Source organism: Toxotes jaculatrix, chromosome 9 (genome assembly GCF_017976425.1).
Source record: "Toxotes jaculatrix isolate fToxJac2 chromosome 9, fToxJac2.pri, whole genome shotgun sequence".
In the NCBI taxonomy this organism is placed as follows: Eukaryota; Metazoa; Chordata; class Actinopteri; family Toxotidae; genus Toxotes; species Toxotes jaculatrix.
The window spans coordinates 17,857,698-17,873,166 of record NC_054402.1 but is presented as its reverse complement, the minus strand read 5'-3'; the positions used below and the strand labels follow the sequence as shown (position 1 = coordinate 17,873,166).

At 41.0% G+C, this 15,469-nt stretch overlaps 1 protein-coding gene across 1 annotated transcript; it reads left to right on the top strand.

Annotated features, from left to right (window-relative positions):
- Positions 1–548: 548 nt before the first annotated feature.
- Positions 549–6,664, top strand: LOC121187400 (vomeronasal type-2 receptor 1). The gene is made up of 14 exons (XM_041046616.1): positions 549–772; positions 1,352–1,643; positions 1,720–1,962; positions 2,080–2,271; positions 2,395–2,520; positions 2,621–2,805; positions 3,439–3,559; positions 3,939–4,166; positions 4,342–4,465; positions 4,680–4,840; positions 4,935–5,130; positions 5,384–5,622; positions 5,749–5,948; positions 6,343–6,664. Exons 1-14 carry the CDS (start codon positions 549–551, stop codon positions 6,662–6,664), a joined length of 2,853 nt encoding a protein of 950 aa, XP_040902550.1.
- The last annotated feature ends 8,805 nt before the right edge of the window (positions 6,665–15,469 follow it).

Below are 15,469 nucleotides of genomic sequence, written 5' to 3'. Positions count from 1 at the left end.
CCGTAATGTTGTGTAAAGACTGTACAAGTTACCACATGCAGCTGCCAATTAACTCCTAGCCTGTGGCAGTTTGTCTTCTGCAGCTGACCTTAGGACAGACTAATGAATTTATTTGGTATTTACAGGAGGAAGGAGAGAGATGAAATGAAATGATGGGATGTTTCTTTGAATTTATCAGACGTAGGAGTGTTTTTGTGTTTATTTTTGATGGTCGAGGACCCAGTTTGTCCTCTTGGAGGTTGGCAAAACCATTGGAGCAACTTTTGAACCACACTTCATTTTATTCACCATTAATGAGATAAAAATGCTTTGGTACCAAAATTTACTAAAATGATCAAAGTCCTTCTTGTACGTGTTTCACATAAAATAAAGATTTATATACTCTCAGCCACAGTTGCTGCAAGCCAGTGTCCTCCTCTTCACTGTTGAATCTGTTCTCAGGTTACCCTGTGCAGCACATCTCCCGTGGGAGCAGATGAGACACCTGTCACACTTTGCAGTCTGCCACAGTGAGAGCGCTCCCAAACTCCTTTCTGCGTCCACATAGCATGGAAATCGGTCGCTTTTTGCTTGGATTATGTGCCTTTTTCTACTTTTACAGCTCTGTTTCAGCAGAGTCCACATGCAAGCTGAAGGCCAAGTTCAACCTGAGCGGCTACAAGGACATAGAAAAGAAGAAGGTTGTTGTTGGGGGCATGTTTCCCGTTCACAAGCGTATTGCCTCCACTGATGGCAACACTTCAAGGGTGCCTGTCTCCTCGGGGTGTGAGGGGTGAGTTGAGTCATCTTCAACCTGTTCACATGTATTTTCTCATCATTGTGACCGTGTTGGTTTAATGTCCGTTGGCTTAATTTGTTGTAAGACTGTATTAAACCAGTTCTAGAACATATAGTACATCAGAGTCAAATTATTTAATATTTTAGCCTTGAAAGGAAAAATTATTTTACTTGAGTGACTTAATTCTGTGTTTCAAACACACAGTGTACTCCTGAGATCTCTTAACTTCATAATTTTACTACAGAAATCAAGACAGAGCAGGGCAGCACCTCTGGGGCCAATTAGCAACAGTAGCCTCGTATTACTATGAAGACAAGCCTTTGCAGAGTTATATGCAACAATAATCAGCAAGTCTGTGAACTGTCCTCTTGTGGGCAATTTAGGTAATAACATTGAAACTGAAATAGTCTGTGTATACTGTATCTTTAATCATGTATTTTGATTTTGCGCAAATGCTGAGTGAGTTTTTCTGTCCTTCTTTCCAACTGCTGCTATAAAAGACAAAAGTGAGTAGAACAAAACTGAAACTTTAGAATTGTACTGTGTGTTCATCACCCTCCCAACATCCTCCAGGTTTAACTTCCGCACTTTCCGCTGGACCCAGACTATGCTGTTTACCATCAATGAGATAAACCAGAGGACTGACCTGCTGCCCAACACCGACCTGGGTTATGTCATCTACGACTCCTGCTTCACCATCTCCAAGGCCGTGGAGGGCACCCTCACTTATCTCACGGGCCAAGATGAGGCTGTGCCCAACTACCGCTGTGGGACCGGGGCGCCTCTGGCTGCTCTAGTGGGTGCTGGGGGCTCTGATCTGTCCATTGCCACTGCCAGGATACTGGGACTTTATCACTTCCCTCAGGTAAGGCAACAGTGAGAGACAAAAAGGTAAAGACAAGGAGATATCAAAAGAATGAGACATGTTCTCTTATCTTTAGGTGAGCTATTGCTCAACATGCTCTGCCCTGGAAAGTAAGTTCCAGTTCCCCACGTTCCTGAGAACCATTCCCAATGACAAACACCAGTCCACCGCTATGGCCCAGCTGGTGCTGCACTTTGGCTGGACCTGGGTCGGCACCATAGCTGCAGATGATGATTACGGCAAGTATGGCATCAAAGACTTCAAGGAGCAGGTGGAGGAAGCTGGTGTGTGTATCTCCTTCTCTGAGACCCTGCCCAAGGTAATCAGTTCATCTTTCCTGTATAATATTTCACTATGCCACCTGTTATTTTGATCACATCAAGATAATTTCTGAGTTTTTACAAAAAAAAATCTATAACCCTTGTATAAACTTCAGGTCAATTCCCCTGAGGACATCCAGCGGATTGTTGAAACTGTAGTTGCGTCCACAGCCAAGATCATCGTGGTCTTCTCATCAGATGTGGACCTTAGTCCTCTCATCCTCGAGCTTCTCCGGCACAATGTGACCAATCGCACCTGGATCGCCAGCGAGGCATGGGTCACCTCTGCTCTCATCAACCAGCCTGGGGTGAGTGCTCAGTGGAGTGTCGACCTGGGGTGAAAGCTCACTGACTGATGTTTGCACAGAAACTGAGAAACTACAGATCCAAACAAAATGTGTAAGGCTGATAATTTGCATGTTTTTGTCCAGGTGAGCTCTGTGCTTGGTGGTACCCTGGGCTTTGGGGTGAAGAGGGCTGACATCCCTGGTCTTCAGCGCCATCTACTGGACCTGGACCCCTATGCTGACCCTCTCACTGAAGAATTCTGGGAGACGGTGTGTTTATCAAGCTGCTTAATTGATCTGAGGATGTTTGGGTGACTACTGATGATCTGTTTCCACTTATTTACTAGTCACCATATTTTTTGTCTTACAGATGTTTAACTGCACGCTGGACTATGGCAGAGCTCTGAGACAGGCCAAGCAGATGGCTAAGGAGGTTAATGGCACACTGTCCAGGGCAGTGAGGGGGATTCCTGAAGGGCTGTGTACTGGGAGTGAGTCCCTGGTACAGCTCAATAACACCTACTCTGATGTTTCCCAGTTACGAATCACTTACAGGTCAGTTCTCACAACTCAAACTACTACTACTGCAGGTATTACTGCAAAACCCTGTTTATACTTATGATCCTGCAACTGCCCCTACTATCTCTCTGTCACCTCTACTACTGCCAACATACACTGATTTACTACTAATTTAGATAACTATTGAGCAAAGTTTGAAAAAAGTGGTGCCTGGCCATGTCTTAAATTTTTTGAGCTGAGATTCTGTCTCTGAAACTATTGTCTCCACACTAATACAATGGATGTGAATGGAATTTCATTTTTGCTGCACAAAGCAATGAAAAATTACATTTGAAAAACTTGACAGTAATTCATCCCCCTAGAGACACTGCTGTGGATGCAATATAACTCTGTAAACTGTTTTCAAAGGGACTATTTCTTTAATATAAAGATGTTTCAGAGAACTTATTTCTGAAAAAGACAACACGTGCTGGTGTTGCTTTAAGCACCACAAACAAAAACTGTGCAACACAAAATAGAACTGTTGAGTGAAAATACGTTTTTCATTTTGTGATTTGGGTTGAAGAACCTCTTTGATGATCAAATCATACTAATCATACTAATACAAATCTTGGCAATGTTGTGATTACTAATGATGATGATGATGATGAGGAAGGTGTCTCCCCACAGTGTATACAAAGCTGTGTATGCTGTGGCACACGCCTTGCACAACCTGGAGTACTGTGTACAGGGACAGGGACCATTCAGTGGGAACAGCTGTGCTGACATCACAAACTTTGAGCCTTGGCAGGTACGCCTGTGTGTGTGTGTGTTATGACAAGAATGACAAGAATCGTCTTATAATGCTATGTGATAGGAAACAACATTATGGTAAGATGCCTTGGATGACAAAGGGATTGAAAAAAAAATTATACAGAGATTTCATGAAATATGTGTGTGGAACTCTCTGGGGAGTCATTTTAAATATTGTCACTATTATTCAGTGTAAGGAAATATATTAAAAAATATCCAATAACTGAGCAATATGAGCTTGAAGAATAATTTTCAATCCTAGTTTTGAGAAGGGGGTCTTGCTCCTTTTTGATCATGGAGTGTGCATTATGTTGTTTCAAATTGTAGCTTATGTTAAAACGTGTGTACAGATGTAGCTCCTTCTCTCTCCTCCTTAGCTGATGTACTACCTGAAGAATGTGCATTTCAAAGTGCCACACACAAATGAAGAGGTCTACTTTGAAGATGGGGACGTGAAGGGCTTCTACGACATCATTAACTGGAAGTTCAGTAGTAATGGGGAGATAGCCTACGTCACTGTGGGACAGTACAATGGCTCAGCAGCCCCAGAGGACAGGATGACCATAGCGAATGACTCCATTGTGTGGAACAATGAAATGCTGGAGGTCAGGAGCATATTGATTAAGCATTTAACTGCCTGTTCTTCTAGAATATAATGAGTTGGTTCATGCATACGTCTCTCTTTACCTGTGAGTCTTTGTGTGCATGTGCACATCTGCATATGTAAATGTATGTTTATGTTTATGTGTGTGTGTGTGTGTGTGTGTGTGTGTGTTGCAGCCACCTCGGTCAGTGTGCAGTGAGAACTGTCAGCCCGGCACCAGGAAAGGGATCCGGCAGGGAGAGCCAGTCTGCTGCTTTGACTGTATCCCATGTGCCGACGGAGAGATCAGCAACACAACGAGTCAGTATACAACTGTCAAACTGTACCATAAAGATGTGACAATATCTTCCTGAAATGTATGAACTTTTCCTGAAATATAACCCTCCTGGACAGTTTCAAGTCAGTTACACCAAATGATACAACATGTAACGTCTGGTGTTGCTGTTCACTGCCACCGTCAGTGTAGACCCTGCTGCCTTCTCATCTCATCACCCTCTCCTTCTCACTCTGACAGATGCTCGTGAATGTATCTTGTGCAGTGGAGACAACTGGTCCAATGAAGCTCATGACACCTGTATACCAAAAATCATTGAGTTCCTGGCCTTTGGAGAGCCGCTGGGGATCACACTCATCGTCATTTCTGCCTTTGGAGCATTAGTTACCATCGCTGTCGGGGTGAGAATCACAAAGGGACTAATGTGCCTAATAGTGATGCCAACAGATCCCTTGTTGTGGCAAGTAAAGGAGCTAAAGTGTCAGTTTTTTTCAGGTGGTGTTTATTGTGCATATCGGCACCCCTCTGGTGAAAGTAAATGATGCTCTGTTGAGTTTCTCCCTGCTCTTCTCGCTGGTGGTGACCTTCCTCTGCTCCATCGTGTTCCTTGGAGAGCCTCAGGACTGGAGCTGCATGACCAGCCAAGTAGCCCTGGCTTTGGGCTTTGCTCTCTGCCTTTCCTCCATCATGGGTGGGTAGACTCTCAATAAAGCTATACGTCATTTGTGTTTGTGTCTCTGTCTCTTACAGTCTGAGAATCTCAAGGGTTTTTGTAATCACCAAGAGAAATGACTGTACCCTCTCTTGAGCTTATTTCACCCTTTGAGATCCTTTTTCTTCCAAAAAAGAAGAAAAAAACATAAAAACATAAAAATGAATAAATCCTTTTTCCCCAAGGTTACAGACTCTCTGCATTGTAGCATGCTGATGTGTTTTTACTTCAGGTAAGGCAGCAGTGTTGATGCTGAGGGCCCAGGCTCTGAAAGCAGCCCGCCTCAGAGCCAAAGCAGCCGCCAAAGCTGCAAAAGCAGCAGCCGAAGCAGCAGCCAACAGCGGCAGTCCTGATGTCATTGTAACCAACACAAATAACAACAATGATACCAAAGCCAGTGCTGACCCTGAAGTTGATGTTCTCACCTGTGCCCACCAGAGGGCAATAGCTGCTGTGGCAACATTAATACAGGTACATACTTTTTTTTTTAAAAAAGAAAAAACAAACAAAAAAAAAACAAAACTTGCATCTTACTTGATATCTTACTCTGACATCTTAATGTTAGGTGGTGTCTGACTTTATCATCCTTCTCTCCAGGCTATCGCATGCACAGTGTGGCTTATCGTCCTCCCTCCGCACCCTGTCAAAAACACCTCAGCCCAGAATATAAAGATCATTCTCGAGTGTGACGAAGGCTCAGTGGTCTTCATCTGTTGTATCTTTGCCTATGACATCCTGCTGGCACTGCTGGCCTTTGTCTTTGCCTTCATCGCCCGAAAACTGGAGGACCACTTCAGGTAGGAAACACACAGGTTTCAGGGACAATAGATGAGCAATTAGGAAAGTAGTTATATCAGTATCACAACAGCCACCAGCTCAGTGGGGTCAATGAAAATAAACAGTACCCCACAGAATATTTTTGCCTTCTAGTTATAGCTCATTTATCTTTTACCTGGTCTAGATATACCCCAGTCATTTTGCAATGCATAGAGATAGAGGCTGATTGAGCACTTGTTTACTTGTTCACATTCTTTTTTAATTCTGATGTGTCCTTGGTGCTCCTGTTCTGGTCTTATACCAACCTTTAACCTTCGGAGCATCAATCCTTCTCTTGTCAAGCCATCTTGGCATAAAGAACTTTTCTTTTGACACTTCAGAAGCATTATAAATATTTCTTTATCTGTCTTCCAGTGAGGCGAAGAGCATGACCTTCGGCATGCTTGTCTTCTTCATTGTGTGGATCTCCTTTGTCCCAGCTTACCTTAGCACACGTGGCAAGTTCATGGTAGCGGTCCAGATTTTTGCCATCTTGGCCTCGAGCTTTGGCCTGCTAACCTGCATCTTCCTGCCCAAGTGCTACGTTCTCTTGGTCAAACCTGAACGCAACACAGAGGAGATGATGAGGCCCCGTGCCAAACCCCGCGATGGGACCTCGACCGGGACCTCGGCCTCGCTTGCTACAGCAGCTACTGAGGTCAATACTACGACTGCATCCACCGCCATTGATGATTAGTGGGGAAATAATAAGAAATAAACTGAGCCACATATTTAAAATTTGCAAATAATGTAGATGGCAGCTGTGCCAACTGGTCCAGCTCATTAGGGGTCTTAGTCTTGTTATTTACATTTATTTTACCATCATTATGTTTGGTCTTAATGAACAGACAATGTATATTCTTTACAAAATATTTATATTTATACTGACTAAATGTGTGTGAAGCCCAAGTCAAGTGTATCTTCTCATGCGTTAGGTAGGGTTGATTTCAATAAACAATATCCACGAGGAAAAAAAGTGCTACCTCAACGATTACTGAACATCTGAAAATTCAGAAACATAAAATTGATGGTGTGTGTGTGTAAAACACACACACACATTCTTTAAGAGCAATATAATTTTGACTTTACTGGCTTTACTGTGATGTCTGTAAGTTCTGCTGAAATATATTTTAACAAGCTCAGACTCTTAATGTCAAAGCTGCTGTTTCAGTTGTGGTAGTGGAATTAAAATTATAAGGCAGTGTTTACCTCAGATACGCTTCTGCTTTACTTCTAGTTTCAAACCAACATCTGACAATTTTTACAATTACAGGCGTTTAGCTTATGTTGTTCCTACCAGAACATCTGTATAAAATGTTTACACTGTAATTTTCTCTCTATTACTATACCAACTTGTTAGTGTGACAGAATTAGTTTAGCTGTTAGTACAAGAAATTTCTTAATAGTATAATAAATGTTATTTTTAGTCTCTATAATATGTGTTTTTCTTGTCATAGCAATAAATTCATTCTGCGCTCAATTTTGGGGCAGTTCTGTCAAATATTGGTTAAAAAAAAAACCCCACTTTGTCTATTGGATTGTACTGAATGAAAATGAGAGAATGATTGAACACTAAAGATGTGCCAAATCTGTCACCCATACTTTCATCTTTCACCAAGTGTGTCATAAGGGGACTTAAAACTTCTTTTAAAGCTGCTCTCATTAATACTTTTATATTAACAGGGGGTCCACAGCCACCTGTCTGTGCAGTTCCCTTTAGTGTTTTGGTGTCTTCTTGTCATGGTTTTACAGCCTATAAATATACAATTTTTTGTTCAGTTTAAGCAGAGGTGTTTCCAGCAACTGCAGACATCTGTTTTCAATGAAAAAGATTTACGATAAATCGACTGTACGCTACCTGCTCAGGACCAAATAACAGACAAAGGTAACAACTAGCTGGTGAACACAGTAGAGCATTTAGCTGCTAAAGAGTCAGATATTTCCCTTATGAATTGATGATGACCAAAACAGTGCTAAAATAGAAAGAATATTAGACTTAGATTGATCAGATAGACAGAAACCTGCCTCCAGATAAAAGCTAATGTTGAGCTGTATCTGCTGGATGTATAGATAAGCCACTGTTTGTTCACAGTGGGAAATTTAAGAGGTGATAATATGACACTAGTGTGTTTATAACACTGTGCATGACACGGTAGGGGATAATACATACTGGATCTCTCAGCTGGCTAGAGTGGTCCACCAGAGGGAGCTGGAGGAAGCTGCTCTGGAAACATCTCATTTGTTCTGCTGACTGTTGCCACCACAACCCTCAGACTGTTTTAAGACATAAGAGTGTGCTGATGGCAGCACAGATGGAGATATCATTACATGGGTAATGCAATAGGTGTAAAAGGAGCTATCACATTGATTACCACGTTTCAAGTATCCCAGAATTATTCAGGTAAAATCCTTCCTTCCTTTCCCACAGGGCAGAAAGAGAGATGAGAGGTTTAGAAAAGACAATGCTCTTAAATTTATAAGAGGACGCATAGAAAACAGTAAAATAAACAGCACTGAACTCTAACAAGGCAGAGCGAATGATGATGTTAATGTGTGTGGGTGTGTTGACTGTCTCATAAATCACACTGAGCTTTGTTAGCCTCAGTATTGGACAATGAAGCACAATTTCATGCATTTAATTTAATCTCATCTTGTTTTTGTGTCCCTGTTTCAACCACTCACTGTTGATTTTTTTTTTCCACTCCAAAGAAATGCATTGGGGGTGGGGGGGCTGAACCTAATATCTTTGTATTTTCTTGTGTAAGTGCAGGTGGCTGTTTTCTGCTTGTGTGTGTTTTTGTATTGTGTGCAAGATGTGTATGTGCTCCCTCATGAGCACGTGACTTTCCAGGAATCTGTGAAGCTGTGAACTGTGTCCAATCAAAGCTGTCAGTGCGGATGGTAATAAATTCTCCTGGTGACAGAGCAGTGAAGGAATGTGTTTATAATTTATTGTCAGCTGACGAGAGTGGACAGGAGCACTGGTGCTAAATCAAGACAAAATGTGTGCACGTGCATCACTGCATGCATGTGTGTGTGTGTTCGTTTTACTTTGCATATGTCCGAGTGTGTGTGTCCATGTGTGTACTAATGTTAACCTGCAAGAGTAATTTTCAGTTAACACTTTATTTTATCACTTTGTAAAGTCAACAGGCTTTTTTATGGTTTGCCTTGTAATTTCTGGTGTTTTAATAATCTTCATTTTTAATTTTTTCTTTTTTCTTTGTTTCGTAGTGACTGCCGATGTGCAACATAGTGAAACGTGTTCCTGATGTCTGCTTTGGAAAAAAAAAAATGTAACCATGTGCATATCTATTTTCAAATGAACCTTTGTGGAAACTATCACACGCATCTCTCTCATCATCACCATCACACCTACTGACACTGTTTAAGGAACACTGTACTATAAATTAACCTGTGTTGCCATTAGGCCACTTTTATGACTGATTTTAAGAGGTTATTATCCATGTTTTATGCCTGATGGACTTTACATCTTTCATTTATTTTCCTCAATCTTCATGTGACTGATAAAGCAATAAGTGAGTGTGACACAATCTAAATGAGCCAAAGAGCTAATGTCATTTGTTTCTTTTCCAAATGAGCAGCCAGCTAACATCGCTGAACTGAACCGTGTTTACTGAAGGCCGTTGATGGACTGCTAACGGACGTATGAAGAGGAATCGATCAACTTTTAAACGCTGGAGACAGAAACTCTCAAGAGACGCAGAGAGGAGGCTTGATAATCATGAAGATGGGAGTGCCCGGGTCTTGTGATTAATTATTATGGTGTGTGTGTGTGTGTGTGTGTAGGTGTGTGTGTGTTTGTGTGCAGAGGTAGTCACTCAAAATAATTTATAAAAACTGTGACTCTCCTTTTAGGTGTTACTGCTTCGTGTGTCTATGTTTGTGTGTCCAGATGTGTGTTTGTTGTATGCACATGTTCGCAGAAGTATTAAAACTTTATACAGACTGAAATAAAATTAGTAAGTACAGAAGAAGCAGAAGGAGATGCTGACTGACACTAATGCTGCTATTGTAAGTCTTGGACCCTTTTCACATTAGGGCCACTTAATAAAGATCAGTGGTGCAGATGAGTCATTAACTGAAGTAAAAATCATTGTAGTGTGTTTGTGAGAGGTTTTTTTTTTTTTTCAACTACAAGTAGCATGAAGAAGAACAGTTTCATGCTACTTGGAATAGATGTTTTTTTGACTTGTTCAGGGAAAGTTTAACCAAGATCCAGTCCCTATTTTACCCTGATAACTGTCACATACTTACACTCCCCACCCCTTTAAGTTGCCACAGTCTGGTCCACTGTCTGAGCGCTGGGCAGCTCCACTGGACGAATGAACCCCTTTCTTCCTGTATGGAAGCATCTGCTTTTGTTATGTTTCTCCACTCATTTACACAGATTTTTGTTCCTTGAATTTGTCTCCTATCTGTGCAACTGTTAAGTCAAATGAACAAACATCATGCAGCAAAGAACCACATCCTTACAAGGAACTTATCCAGGAAATGTCTTCACCAGTTTATTCCACTCACAGTCCTCCAGCAAAGGTCATCCACACTGGTAGCACAGGCAGGTTGCTGTAAACAGAAAGAAAATAGATTCAAGGACTTCTCGTCATCTTCCTGAGACCAGTCACTTAAGAATAGTTTCAAGTGGACATTTCGTGTTATTCTTCATGTGAAAATTATACCTTGCACGTAGCAGCTGAAGAGTGTAAAGGATCCCTTGAAGTACTGATCAGTCACAAAGTGTGTGTGCGTGTATCACAAGGCTGTATTTAAACTTTCAGGTAATTTTTTTCCTAATTCATAGTGATCCATTCTTTGCTCAGTGAATGAGAAGATTTCTGTTATACACAGACGAGTGCTAATCTGACTTCAAAGAGTGTGTTTGAGGTTTGAGGGGAGGAATAAACTGTCAGTAACTATAAACAGTAGATGCTAGCTACATGATGAAAAAAATGCTTGCACTCAAAATGTCATTTCAAAGTTTTTCAAGACTTTTCCAAACTAAAAGGAATCTGTTGTGAATTTTTAAAAGCCGACATCTTTCACAGCTGAAGAACGTAGAAAAGGAAATAGATGACAAATGAAATTTTTGTCATCTATTTCCTTTTCTATGAACTGTACAGCTTCAATTTTCAGTGTGTGGGAGCTGAAAGGCCACAAGTAGGGCTTTGTTAGATACATGACACTAACCCTTTTGTCATGCCCCACTTGTTTTGCGTGTCAATATGTGAAAGGAAAGAGGAGCTTTACCATACTCTAATATTTATTTCCTCAATTTACATAACATTACTTTTAAGACATAAATAAAAAGTCTTAACATATCCTCACTGATGATTTTGGCATCTTATTGCACTAATTTCTCATTAAAGGCGATTTGCATGGCTGCCACTCTCTAAATTAATGTCCTCATCTAATAACACAACAGGCTGTGGGTGAAAAAGGAGACTAAAGAGAGGTACAGAGGCTCAAGTTTGCTCTGCCTAATTTAATAGTGGAGAGAGCAGCTGTTCCTGTTTGCTCCATATAGTTTTGGCGCCTGTGTGGTTGCATGAGTGTATGTTTGCATGTGTGTGTGTGTGTGTCTTTTAACTGTTTAAACTCTATGATGCCACCACGTTTCCCACAGTCATCTCTGTCTTTCGTCATCCTCTCACTAATCCTTCAATGCCTCTCTCAAACTAATTATAAATCCACTCAGTATCTTTATCCACTTCAATTTCCCAACCTTTTTATAAGCCATTCCTTTACTTATTTATTTATTTTTTGCACGCTCTTGAAAGATAAGTAAACTCGGCTGATGAAGGGTTACCCTTTCTCTCAAGTGATTATTCAAATATGATCTTATTTAAGGCTAAATGAGACAAAGATTTAATGTTGAATTAATTACACACAGCTCATTTATGTAGGAGTAAAAATATGTTTTCCACACATTTAATATTTAAAAGATGTATAGTTTAGTAAGAAAAATTGCGCAGGTGCTGTGGCATATTGGCTGTGTAGCACTAGGACATTAAAACAATACCTCTGTAGAGATTTAAGATGCTTTACTGTTGATAGCACAGAGATGAATGAATACATTATCAAAGTTAAAACCACAATAATCCTTCATCGTCATGCTGATCTGATTCGCACAGACACTGAAGCATTCGAGCCTTTGACCTTGAAGTTGAGTGGCTGTGTCTAACTTTCTCTCGGATTAGCACCTACTGATGTGTGCTGAGTCTTACTTTAGTCCATAACCTCGAAAAAAAAGGCCTCATCACTAATTAACTAAATGGATACTGAAAACTTCAAAGCTGATTATCTCAGAACAATCCTGAGGGCAGTTCAAACCTTCCACATCAGCTCGTGCAGCATTTACTTAAAAACCCGTGTGATGGGGTGGGTTGACTTTATGTCAATGATAATTACATAAAATCCCATCTAATGCCCCCTTTTTGTATACCCACCTCTACTGTGTAAAACTTTACTGGAGGACTGTACAGTACAACAGTCACATCACTGATAGAAGACAAAGGAACCACACAAGGCAAAAATCAAACAGTATCTAACATATTAAGACGAAGAGTTGGATGAATCATGCACGCCTGCTTGTGTACACGTGTGTGCACGTGGAGTGTGTGTTTGCATTGCACAATGTATCAGTTTGCGTCTTAGCATGGGGTTCAGGATAGCCTAGAAACCAGACCAATCAGCAAGCTCATGTTTATTCGCTCTGGCAAATGTGAATTGGTCAGGTGATGCCAGGGTAGGTTCAGGATAAAGGACTTGAATGACGGATTTTGGCCATGCTAGAACTTCTCTCTCTGTGATGACGACATTGCGAAGTCAGATTGGATTCGCTTTGTGTGACTCATCTCCACAGGCAGCGACCTTGAGGGACAACAGGCCAACCAACTGAAGAGAAAGTAAAAAACAAAACAACAACAACAACAAAAAAAAACTCAAAACATTAATTCAGTAGGTAAAGAAATTAAATGGGCAGACCTGTTTTTGGCTAATCCTGTGATTGAAATAACTACTTATTTACTGCTTCAATGTATGTCATCAAATTGACACAAAAAATATTTAAAATCTAAAAAATGAAGTTTTACTTTATGGCAAAACTTATGTGCAACATTGCCCCTGAGCCCAATACTATCAGAGCTTTTACCTTAAATGGACAGCTGCCTCGGTATAAATGGTGCAACCAAATCTCATCATGGCATCCATTGTAGTGTCACCCAGTCACAGTGGTTTAAAAGACAGGGCACATCTCTGCAGCATACTGCAGAGCTCCACATTTCCAATCCAAATTAGCTGTTTACCAGAGACCCAGACAGAGGTCTGCCCTCCATCCCCTCACACGGTACATCCAGAGCTGACCCTTAACTTTCCCCCCAGGTCCCTCAGACATGTCCAGTGAACTACCATGGTCTCATTACCCAGATGAATAATTTAGGGCTGACACTCCATCGCTGATTTATTCACTTGACTTCTGAGGACACCAGTCTCTGGGTATGTGCTTAGATATCAGGAGGATGCTCAGACCACACCGCTTGACAGCAGGGAGCCATTTAATGGACACACGTCTAGGTGTGTTAAGTGGTTATTAAACCAATTAACGGCACCAGCTCAAATGAACTACATTAAGTGGGGTTACATGTTACTTCATTACAAGCACATCCAGTTTGCATTATTTCCCCTTTGTGTGCTATTAGAGTTTTAGTGAATATTAGCAGCTCCGTCCTGCTCTTTATGAAACTGGGTGAGGTTTGTACTCATGTAACCTTGGCCAGCTCCTTAGATAGAGATATATCAGCCAAACACATTGGTTAGTCTCCTCTGAAAAAAATTTCATTCCAAAAATTATTTTAAAAATATGGTTTTATCGTTTCAAAATAGAAACAAGCATGTAAGCTATGAGCATCTAACCAGGGTTATATTTGAATCTATGATCTTATATTTTTTCAAACTTACTTATACTAAGACTGTATGAAATCAAGGAACAATTGTCCCAAAAAATTAAAGGAAAGTACCACTGTAGACTGCATTACATGCAGGGACAGGTGTAGCAACAGTAAATAAGACTGGACCTCTGCATTTCTGCATCTAGGCTGAATTTAAGACTTTTGGATGGATGTGTAAATTTATGAGCTTCAGCTTATTCCACCTCTGACATTTCTGTCACCTTTGCAGTCAAACATCAGGAACGTGTCATCAGACCTTTGTGATTTGATTGACATCATTTGACCTGTTGACATTATATTCAAACAGCAGGTTGTTCAAACATTTTAATGAAGGCCAAAACTGAGACACAGTCGTCCTGGTTTCACCTCCAACAAAAGCTTCGTCTTGTCCTTTGGTTTGAACAAGGATCCAGTGCTTTACTTTGCCAACTTTCATAATAAATTAACTCCACATTGGGTCCAAATTCTGTCTCTGTCTCTCCTCCTCTTTCTGGCTCTCTCCTCTCTTCTTTAGCCACCCTCCTCTTTTGCTTATAACAGATTGTCTTTGAACTTCTTTGTGTGCTAGACTAATCTTGTGTTGAGTAAAAGGCCACGTCAGCCCCATGCTCTCCTGCAGTACCTGACGTGAATTAGCATCTCATCAGCATGCAGCCCCTCTCCACCACACAAACGATGATTGAACGAGTGCATCTCCTGGGTCCTTCCGCTCACCTTCAGTTAATACAGTATACACTTTCCCCCCAGTGCACAGTGCTCTGCTTTGCTGTTTTGTGTTCCTCTCACTGCCGCATTCAGGCAGGAGACCAAGTTTGTGTGTTGCTCTGTGGTCAGAAAAAGTTTACAGGAGGAGAATTTAAAAGTCTTTTTGAAAGTTGTCAGGAGGGAATCCATAAAGGATTTTGTGTGTGGTTGAACTTTGAACTTCAAACAGGACACACACACTCAAATGGGAACACAGTGAAACACAAAACCTCACACAAAGCCTCTGTATTTAAAGTTACATGTTAATATACATCTGAGCTGCCCTGCAATACCATGCTGTGACTGTTTTTCATCACTTTTTATGTAACACTCCCAGATTAAAAATGTTACTGTCAAATGTCAGTTTCTTTTTTTTTGCTTTGGCAAAGAAGGACGTCTGAAATACTGCAAATATTTAACATACTGTGTATCTGTATTCACATATTTGTATGTGTGCACCAGCCAAATGTCTGTGTTTCCACATTGTTAAGCCTGGGAAAAGGTGCATTTATGCCCCCCCACCCCATCCACCAGCCTGGAGTCTTATGACACAAGGAATGGTGTTAAGACTCCCAGACTCTGAAGTGGCCCAGGAGGTGTGTAAATATAGAGTTGTCACTGGTACCAACCCTGAGGATAAAAAGAAACAATCTGTGTGTGCCAGTGCACATTTGGTGTGTGTTAATAATTGTTAATAGCTCTACTTCAAACAATTTACACTCTGTTTATTGCCTGAATCCACACTTAAACACTGAGTATTGTTTTTATTGTCATCCCTTTTGACCACCTAC

Excerpts from the sequence above, each read along its gene's own strand:
- LOC121187400 (XM_041046616.1), top strand. The coding sequence starts at position 549 with ATGGAAATCGGTCGCTTTTTGCTTGGATTATGTGCCTTTTTCTACTTT. Across the intron at positions 2,806-3,438 it reads CAGTTACGAATCACTTACAG|TGTATACAAAGCTGTGTATG; the intron begins GTCAGTTCTCAC and ends GTCTCCCCACAG. Across the intron at positions 3,560-3,938 it reads CAAACTTTGAGCCTTGGCAG|CTGATGTACTACCTGAAGAA; the intron begins GTACGCCTGTGT and ends TCTCCTCCTTAG.